This window comes from Amphibalanus amphitrite, unplaced genomic scaffold (assembly GCF_019059575.1).
Source record: "Amphibalanus amphitrite isolate SeventyFive unplaced genomic scaffold, NRLGWU_Aamphi_draft 000860F_arrow, whole genome shotgun sequence".
NCBI lineage: Eukaryota > Metazoa > Arthropoda > Thecostraca > Balanomorpha > Balanidae > Amphibalanus > Amphibalanus amphitrite.
In genome coordinates this window covers 1-10743 of record NW_024882354.1, presented here as the reverse complement: position 1 = coordinate 10743, position 10743 = coordinate 1, and the positions used below count along the sequence as shown (strand labels likewise).

The window sequence follows — 10743 nt, the reverse complement described above, 5'->3', positions numbered from 1 at the left end:
TAACTAACGACCAAAGATAAAGATGCAAAAGCCAGATGGCATGCTGGTCCATTGCTCAAACGTCACTATGATTCACAATAATGATCGTAAAAACCACTAGACCGTGTTGAAAAGTCTGAAAATATGGGCATCCGTTTATTCAAATGCACACGGCACACAGTTCGGAAAAGGGTATAGACGAGCATGCGACTAAAATGATATGAAGCATTACAAACGAGTGAAAAACTAGGCATACCCTGCTATTGTTCACAATCGGAATAGGCAATGACAGAAGCAGCTGCACCACAGACAGCAACACAACAAGAGCGGCTGACTGGCCTAAGTGGAACGATGAGAGCCAGCAAGGAACGCAGCGGATAAACGTGAGCACGACTGTAAAATATCGCCTCGAGCGACTTCGAGGGAATCATTCTGAATGAATAAAATGGGTTATAACTAGAGATGTCAAACGGATACCAACTTTTTGGTATACCGACACCAAACCGATACCAACTTGCTTTTTGGTATTTTAATCCTAACGTGTTTGGTATTTTGTTGGTATTATGAAATCTCACTAATGTACCTATAAGATGCCGAGGAATTGGTAAAAAAGTTGGTATTTTCCTCATGTTCCCAAGTTGGTTCGGTTTCGGTATTTCCTCACGATTTTGATTGGTGTTTGGTTTGGTATCGGTATTCCGATTTTCTGTAATTGACATCACTAGTTATAACAGACTCCAAAGATGTTCCATTGTTAGGTGACTATCTTATATGCTTCGTCGAGCATTTAATCTTTTTTAAAGCAATAATACGGATCGCCTGCCAAACCTAGACCGGACGGGTCAACGTCTGTCTTGGGCCGGCGATGAGCCAAGCAGCTCTGAGGTATACCTGCCGCCACGGTACACGACTGCCACCTGGTGGTCAGCCACCGAGGCTCCGGCTCAGCGGCCGGTCACTGCTGCCCTCTAGTGGCTAAACTGGCGACTGATCACCTGCAGAGCTACGTCTAACGGGCGGCTCAATTTCGAGGTTCACTTTCCTAGACCAAGGACGGGTGATATTGTGGTATTGGGACCTTGGAAAAAAAGGTTCCACTAGACCCGTGAACAAATGAATCAGAGACGGTGCGTCGGTGCATGCAGGAGCCCTCCCTCACGGTCCCGGCAGAAGTGGCCCCCGGGCCCCGGGACTCACTGAGGTCGGCAGAAGTGGCCCCCGGGACTCACTGAGGTCGGCAGAAGTGGCCCCCGGGCCCCGGGACTCACTGAGGTCGGCAGAAGTGGCCCCCGGGCCCCGGGACTCACTTAGGTCGGCGAGAGCGAAGACGATGTTCAGCACGGCTTTCTGCACGTTGTACTGCGTCTTCTTCTCCAGCTTGTGGCGCGGCTGCAGCAGCGGCAGCAGGCGCGGGATCACGTTCTCCTTCAGCAGTCGCCGACGGTTCATTCCTGAAGACACAGAGGCAGCGGCGGCGGTGAAATGATGAAAGGGTCGTGAAAAGAAGGGATGCAGCTCTGTTGGAGGTAAAAAAACATAAAATGACCCCAGAAAGACGTCCTCTTTCTAATCGCCTCTAGATTGCATTGGCGCTGCTACAAGTTTTTTATCATAAGAAATGGTTCGGTGCTAATGCCATAAGGACCATTCATATTTTTTAATCCCAGAATGACTGACAGAACACAAAAGAAGCAGCTGCAAGAAAGTTCGGTGTGATGCAATAAGGTAGCGTAACGGCATACCTCCATATGCCCATGATACTGAAAACGACATCTAAGCTATGGTCTTATTAACGAGGTAAAAAAAAACACACACACACACACACACACATTCATAGCGATCCAAGAATAAATGACTCAGTTCCGTGCGCCGCCCGTAGCCACCTCTATGACTCTCTGAACAAAAGTCGGTCTGTCAGCCCCCCCCCCCCTTCCACTGGGCGTGGTCGTTTACTCTACAGAGCATCAGTCCCCTCCCGCTCTCTCCAGGCTGGGGATAGACGTGACCCACCACTGCAGGGCGGGGGGAGGAGGGAGTGGGAGAGGGAGGGGTCACGACTTGGATTGGTCCTGGATCCAGTCCAGCCGGCCAGGTGGTGGTGGTGGGGGGGGGGGGGGGACAGTCAACACTGCAGCCGACTGTTGCCCCTCACACCGGCCCCGAGTGGGCCCACACTGCGAATGGCTCTGATGATGGGTTTTGTGGCTCTGTCCGCGGTAGCGGAGGTTGACGTTGGAGACCGGATGTTATGGTGTGTCCCGCTTCTCACTAAAGTAAAGTTCACGACTGAGAGTAGTGAGGGATGGAGACAAGAGTAAAACAAACAGAGCTTTAACAGAACGGTCCACAAACGATACAGGAGTCAGTATCTTGACAGACGACATATTGTCATGGTTATCTCCGTAGTTAGTTCCCTGTCGGTACATCAAGCACGTAACAGAGCAGAGTATGACATATACGAGCACACATTGTCCATGAAAAACAGCAACGACACCTCCGCAACACTTGGTGGTAGACACACAACAGCACACTGAAACACTCCGCAATAAATAACATCACAGCAATTACTAATGAGAACACCTGCTCGGTCAATCACGCATATAAACGCGGGGTCCTGGCACTCTCACAGTCGCCGCGCTAAATTCATCCGACAGGCCACTGTTTCTGCAGCGGCTCGTAAATAATTAACCAGCCCACCGGATCAGACACACAACGCCCGGTGAGGGCGGCGAGTGGGAGTTATAACTCGGGACGTAACTCACCAGACTCGGGACGTAACACGCCAGACTCGGGACCTAACTCACCAGACTCGGGACGTAACTCACCAGCTCGGGACGTAACTCACCAGACTCGGGACATAACTCACCAGACGCGGGACGTAACTCACCAGACTCGGGACGTTACTCACCAGCCGGCCACAACCGGTGGTCGAGTAAACACGATGGTAATTGGCGAGAGGTGTCCGAGGCAGACGGCTCAGATCCCTCCGCTCCCTCCCCACACTTCCGACTTCCCGGAGGGAGGGAGGGTGGGATCGTGACTGGACAAAACCAGCTACCTCACAGACAGCGGCAGCTGCAATCCCTCCCCTTCCACGCCTCCCCAGCAGGTCTGACTCGGCACAGCCGCTCGATACCGGGTACCACCGCCACCGGCTACTGTCGGTCAAACTCCTCCCAAACTCTCCACTCCGGTCCACTCACTATTTCTGATGAGTCGCGCCGTGCACTCTAGCGTCAGCTGCTGTTTGAGTCCGGACATGTTCCAGAGGTGGGGCACCAGGCGACAGAGGTGTTCTACCGCTTCACCGCGGCCCAAGACAGAGACGTTCTGGTCTGTGGGGCGACCGAGGGCGGGCGTCAGAAAGATCGATGTTTGAGAGCGGAGACGAGAGTCAGTTCCAGCTCGAGCGGGTGTGTTGCTCATATTAAGAAAAAAGGTTTAGAAATAAAACATGCGTGTTAACCGTCGTTACTTGTCGTTGATCGTCGTCGTTACTCCGAAATAATCATTAAGTCAACGTAACGGAGCAAAAGCGTATTTCACTAAGAGTGATCCACTTTTTCAGCATGAAAGTGATACATAACATTAAACGGACCGGCGCAGCGTCACAATGTGCAGCTTCGTCATACAGCTGAACGGACACACCTTCAATCAGCGCCAACGGATAAATGAGCTCTCAGACAGCAGTTCAGCCGAGCGATATCCGACCCCAGCGCTTCCCTAATCCCCTCTCACCGTTTCCGGCGGCCAGTTTGACGCACTGCAGTGCCGGGACGCAGATGCGGCACTTTTGGGCGTTATCCTGGAGCCGGCGGAGCAGCACCTTCAGACCGCCGCACAGACGGAGACGGACCGCAAACCGTGGGTCTGTGAAATAGCACAACAACATCAGAGCCAGTCAGCGCCGCACACGGACGTCGGACAGCGAACCGCGGGTCTGCGGTACATTCAGGAGCGGGTCAGAGCAACACCAGGGGCAGGGATGGACGGGAGACCGCAGGTCTGCGACGGCCAAAGGTTATATCAGAGGCAGGGAAATGATTAGGGCTAGAGAGCTGTTCAGAAAAAAAAAAACAATAAACAAGAGGGGAGACCGAAAAAGCATGAAAGCAGAGAGTAGACGGACTATGCAAATGGACTAACCACACTCGGCAAGGTGGGCGGGTTGGGACCATGTAAATACAAGAGATCCGCAGTGATATGCAAGGCAGCCTGGCTTTGCAGTCCATATTGCGCGACAAAGAGATGATTCAATCCAGAAGCATGACAATCGAGACGCTACAAGGCATTCAAGCTGACGATAAATGATGACTGATAAACGATCCGTATGTCACATAAGGTGCAGTTATATGTTTCGCGACTGACGTCTATTGCCCACTGCGTCGTCCCTGTCTGTTGTGTTTGACAGGAGCCGTTCAATACGTCTCCATCTAACGTTCGGAGCGGCCATAAAACCTCCCAGTCAGTCGGTCGGGCTGGATCGAGCGTGTCGGGGCGGACTCACCCTTTTTCCCGATCTTGTAGAGTATAGTGTAGAGCGCGGTGACGGTCTGGTACTGTTGGCTGGCCGGGCCCAGCGAACGGAGGGAGGCCACCACCACCTCCGTACCGCCCGAGTCCGTCAGACGACGGCACACCTCTCCTGTGCACTCTGAGGGAGAGGGGGAGGGTTAGACGACGGCACACCTCTCCCGAACACTCTGAGGGAGGAGAGGGGCGAGTTAGACAACGGCACACCTCTACCGAACACTCTGAGGGAGGAGAGGGGCGAGTTAGACAACGGCACACCTCTCCCGAACACTCTGAGGGAGGAGAGGGGCGAGTTAGACAACGGCACACCTCTACCGAACACTCTGAGGGAGGAGAGGGGCGAGTTAGACAACGGCACACCTCTCCCGAACACTCTGAGGGAGGAGAGGAAGTCAGACGACGGCACACCTCTCCCGAACATTCTGAGGGAGAAGAGGGGTGGGTCAAGACACATGCCTCTCCCGAACATTCTGAGGGAAGGAAGAGGAGAGAGGGGAGGGTTAGACGCCGGCACACTTCACCCGAACATTCTGAGGAAGGGAAAAGGGGAGGGGCGTTAAAGACACATGCCTCTCCCGAACACTCTGCGAGAGGGAAACTGTGGATCAAAAGCGTGGGGTCAAGAATTATAATTTAAACCTAAAATTTCAGAGGTAAATGACCCGGATAAGTGCACAGATCTGATGCTTTGTTAGACAGAGTTCGTCCATCCACCACGCAGAGCACCATTCAGGCAACCCACATAGCCCTCATAAGGACGGCTGACCTCGGCCGCTGCTGGCACCAGGGCGGGTCCCAGTTCACACATCCCCACTGCCCCCCCCCCCCCCCCCACACACACACCAACCAAACGCGTACCCATAGATAGCTGGCAGCGCGCGTGCAAGGGGCGAACCAGGGCGGGTGCTGACGTCATCCCGGACCGGTTAACTCCAGGCTGGCGAGAGGCGGGACGGGTTGAGGTCTGCTGAGTGTGCCAGCCAAGTGTGAGGGTCGTATCGCACCGTCACGGCTCAGCAGAACTGACACACACCAACCCTGCCGGCTCTCAACAACACCCACATCCGAGAGTCCGCTGCCAGGGCGGGCGCGCAGATGATCAGAGACCACCTGTTCTTTAAGCGTCAACAACGAACCGCGAACGGCGGGGATCTGGGCCGGGGATTTATCGGCCAGTTCGGGGACCCGAGATTTATCGGCCGAGGTAATATTAGCTCGTTTTAGCGGAGACCCGAGGTTGATGACGCTGTTACTGGTCAGGTTATGAGGACCCACTTCACTCGACTAGGTACGCAATGGCAGTTTGATTTTTCAACATGAAATTAGACGTCGCACGTGAAAATAACGTGTGGTTGTAGGTAACAGCCTAACGTTTCAGCTGCGCTGTCATTTCAACCGAAGATACTTTCAACAATGCATATCAATTCAGGCAATAGTAATGTCCAGAAAACCGCGAGCCTACTCAGCTCTTATCTACAGCTAACATTCTGGGGCTCTCTGACGCTCTCTAGAGCACCCAGGCCAGTGAGACTCGCGCAGTTCATTGCTCTGAGCTGAGTAGTTGCCATTTTATCGTCCCACGGAGCAGCCAGAGACGCGCCACGCCGAGTGTGTAGCGTGACGGTGTTTGCACGCAGCTCCTCAGTAGCTGGCAGCGCCGCCCACACCACTCGGAATCCGACCTCGCGTTATACACTCACCACACAGTTACCGCTAATTACAGCTGGCCGTCGTCCCGGTCTCCGCCCTTCGTTCACTGCCCATCTCAGACAGATTGCAATCGTCACTCAGTGTCTTTACTCTTTGCCTCCTGATCACTACTTAGTGTTAATCACCCACTTAGTGTTAATCGCCCCCGCCCACAGACAATCACTATATTCTGCCTCAAACTGCCTGAGGTAGAATCAAACAAGGCAAAGAGTTGCTGCTATTCGATGCTCTGTTTTATGCGACATATTTTAGCAATATGTCTGTCACAGTTGCCGTGACGGATCCACGTCGCACATCCATCCAGCTCTTTTAGAATGTGACGGCAAAACATCCTGCAGTACGATCCGAGTGTGAAGCGTGCCAACTAAGAGCGTCTCCGGATTGAAGCCTCCCCAGAATGTCGTTGTCGTGGAACGCTTGTCCCGTGGTTTGTGTTCCGCGGCGAAGTGGTGACGTTTTAACGACGGTGCAAAGACAGTAACGACGGTCGCCCGCCGGCAAAACAGCCCGGGAGTTGGACCCCGCAGGGTCACAGCGGGGCACAGTGGGGAGGGGGGGGGGGGCACAACAGAACACCGTCACCGAGCCAAGGCCGCTACTCTGCCAGCCTCCTTCGTTACGGTACATCTGTCCGAGCTGCCAGAGCTGAGCTGCCGCAGCTAACGGAGGAGGATCAGCGTCAGGCACACGGTGTTTTGAACACGAGGCTGGCAGCCGGCAGCTAGCTTTCTCGGCCTGTTGTGTAAGTACCGTCCCACACGGTCACCTGTTACGATAACACACACACTGCACTGGGTGAAACTGACGAGCCGGGGAGGCGCGGTGTGCGGCGGGCGCCGCGCCAGCAGATTGCATCAAACAACAACGGGAGTAAAGCGGTTCGATCGGTGGATAACCATCTGAACTTCAGGTAACTTGGCAGCGATCAGTGAGGGATCAGGAGAGACCAGCAGTGCGTGCATTAGACAAAGATTAATGACGTGGGAATGGTTCTGAGTTGACACTGAACTTCAAAACAAAGGGATCAAAAATACAATACTCCGCCCGCAAAAATGTAAAACACAGACAAGACGACAAATGCAAAACACACTCGCCGCAATCAAGCTCGACGGAAGGTGTCAACAAGCGGTTCTCACCTTTGTCTTTGAGACACTCGGCGAGCACGTTGGTGAGATGGACTAGACTCTGTGTGTCTGAGACACCCTGAAACAGACAAGACGTCAAGAGAGAACACAACACCGTCAGCAGAAAAGGCAGTACCCACTGGAGAGTTAACAGAGAACATAGTGAACTCAGAGAACACAGTTCACCGAACACAGACTACCCGGTCAGCACAAGACACAGCACACCGCTGTACGACTCTGACGGACAGACTGCATCAGCGCGGCGGTCAGAACAGAGCCCCGCTGTTGATGGGGCTGTTTGTCACTTCCATCAACACCACAGAGGCCGGCGCTAGAGACTCAGAGACCTCTCTGACGTCTCACTAAATACCTCGCTGAAAGACGAACGCTAACGGGAGATGATAAAGGGATGTAATAGCACCCTGGACGACAGAGAGGCTCGTGGGGAGAGATCCTCACGGCAAATGTTCAGCAAGGGAGTAGGTAGCTTGGCACAGAGAGGCATCTACCTAAATATTCAGCAAAAATATTTCACAAGAAAACATTTCTTTTATTATTTTCCGGTGCTGGCTTGCGTTTTGTTATCAAAATAATTTGCTTCAATGTAGATACACTGCATTAAGTTAAAATCATCTCCTCTTGCTCGGGTTTCATCAGCAGGCAAAATGTTATGATTCTGAACACAATTATAGCTCACAATTGATTTAACCGCATTTTCTGCAAATAATTGCATTGATCACTACAAGACAACAACAGACGCAAACGATTTACACCCCGGAACATCACAACATCAGTGAGTCACCGGTTCTAATGTTACAAACATCTGTACAACTCAAGTCAAACGATATAAACCACCTGTGAGAATTGTGTCCATGACACTGCTCCATGCCAGCGGCCCCCAGCCAAAAACAGCAGCCACCAGCGACCGATATCGATCACCTGTGCCCGGCGATAAATCCATCTTTCGATAGGTGCGGCCGCCCTGGACCTCCCGGCGGGCTACCCACCCAGCTGCGGGTACCGACTCGAAGGAGGGAGGGCTGCTCTGTGATTTACCGGCCCGCCGACCCGATCCACTGGCCCGGCTCCACGGCAAACAGAGGAGACAGTTTGTCGCTGGATGTGCCCGGGGATCCATCACCCCACGGGCGGTCGGGGAGACCCCAGCCTGGCGGCCGATCACAGGTGACTGTCGACGGTATATGACCCACCCCCGGGGGGAGGGGTGGGGGGTCGTCCCCCGGCCGTCCCGCCCTGCCGAGCAGCCTACCGACCGACTGACGGCGGCGGTGTAACAAAGGGCCGCCAGCCAGTCTGTCGGCTCTGGGTGACGTACTCAGACAGCCCCCCACCGCCCGCCGCCCGCCGCCCACCGCCCACCACCCGGGAGCGCGGAGCCAACACAAACCGGGGCGGGCGCTCGGCCGTCCGCCCCCAGCGGCGTCGGTCCGGACGGTAACAGCCCGCCGACAGACCCCGCTGCCGGTGGCGGCCGCGGAGGAAACATGGACACTGGACAGACGGGAGGCGGAGAGGGGAGACAGGGCCGGAAACGGCAGACACGGAGCTGTGGCACGGCACGAACCCAAAACACGGCGCCAGTGATTGATTGAACGAAAATATAACAACTGAGGAAGCTCAAAATGAGCCTACGTGTCTGCATCGCTATGTGAGATGTTTTGACACATTAAATCCCACAGCCGTTTGTAGCACGTTCCACATTCGTCAGTGTAGTCCGCTGAGGTGATACCAATGACCCCGGCGTCTCTACAGTCGGCCCGGGGTGGTGCCAACTGACACCGTCGGGCAGATGGACCCATCACGGCGCCGTCGGTGCCTGTCACTGCCTCTGGTGACGCCGCGGTTTAATGAACTCTGACCCGGGGAGGGGAGTGACACTGACTGAATGGTGTGAAGATGTCAGACTCATCCGGTGATACAGAGGCGACGTGGGAGTATCTGTGAGTTGTGACTGTCAGCTCACATCTAACAGTTTGGTAGGAATTTCAGACAGATCCGCGAAGAATTAGAACGTTTCAAAAAGAATTGAGACTAAGTAAGTCCGCATGGTAGCCAGTGACAGCCACTAGCCTAGATGTCACCCAAAAATATCACAAACGCCTTGGCAACGACGCATGTCCTACAAGCGAACACTCAACAACTCACTCTTGTTGTTGGACCTTAACAAATCCTGCTTATCTAACGAATAGTGTTTGTCTATTTCAAACAGCCTGCGGTTATGTTTAGCACAACAAAGCGACCATGGCCAAAAACTGAATGGGCTCTTGGCAGCGGCGCGTCGTTGTGCTTGGTGTCGGCCAGAACTGAATTGATCTTCATTGATAGTTAGCGACGCATCTCTGTGTGTGCCAGTGTTTAAACCTGCATATTGCTGCGCTGGTGTCGTTGACTGGCCCTCGTAGTGGAGAGATACCGTAGCGCGCACTGGCGTTTTTGACTGACCTTCATGGGGCGACGTAGCGCTGCACCAGCTGACCGTCCCCCGCCAGGAACAGGTCACACACTGACCGGCAGCCCGAGCAGCCTAAACAGAGGTCAGAGGTCAGAACAGCCTGAAACAGAGGTCAGAGGTCAGCACAGCCAGGAACAGGTCACAGACGGACCGGCAGCCCGAGCAGCCTGAAGCAGAGGTCAGAGGTCAGATGACAGGTCAACCGGGAACAGTGCTGGAAATGAGGCCGCTTTCTGGCCCCGGCGTTTTATTCTCCGGGTGGGTTAGCCCCGTCTAGCGCTTAGCCTTTCGGGACCCTCTCTGAGCCGCGGTTGTTTTCGCAGCCAGCCCCAGTCGAGATGCAAAATTAATAGTCACACGAAGTTTAATTGGGGCCTCTGAATATACGAATTCGAAATTAATCGATTCTACAAAACCTTTTTCTTTCATCTACATGCATACATTTAACAGTAACTCCAGACCAGGCTGGTTTGGCTGGCCCTAAATGAGCTTCGTGTGACTATTAACTTTGCATCTCGACTGGGGCGCGCGGCGAAAACAACCGGGACCCTGAGTGGGTCCCGAAAGGCTAAGCGCTGGACGGGATTAACCCGCCTGGAGAATAAAACGCCGGGACCAGAAAGCGGCCTCATTTCCAGCACTGACCGGGAACAGGTCACAGACTGACCGGCAGCCCGAGCAGCCTGAAACAGAGGTCAGAGGTCAGCACAGCCAGGAACAGGTCACAGACTGAGCGGCAGCCCGAACAGCCTGAGGGGAGAGAGCAGAGGTCAGTACAGACTGAAACAGAGGTCAGAGGTCAGCACAGCCTGAAACAGAGGTCAGAGGTCAGCACAGCCAGGAACAGGTCACAGACTGACCGGCAGCCCGAGCAGCCTGAAACAGAGGTCAGAGGTCAGAACACCGGAACAGATCACACACTGA

The 10743-nt window shown here is 54.1% G+C and overlaps 1 protein-coding gene across 1 annotated transcript in view; it reads right to left on the bottom strand.

Annotated features, from left to right (window-relative positions):
- The window catches only part of LOC122367264 (cytosolic carboxypeptidase 1-like), a 43236-nt gene extending 35817 nt beyond the window's left edge, over nt 1-7419 (bottom strand). Inside the window, 5 exon segments of the mRNA XM_043340217.1 lie at nt 1287-1430; nt 3183-3314; nt 3718-3849; nt 4487-4633; nt 7359-7419. Coding sequence (XP_043196152.1) covers nt 1287-1430; nt 3183-3240 — 202 coding nt within the window. The 5' untranslated portion in view covers nt 3241-3314; nt 3718-3849; nt 4487-4633; nt 7359-7419.
- Nucleotides 7420-10743: the final 3324 nt, after the last annotated feature.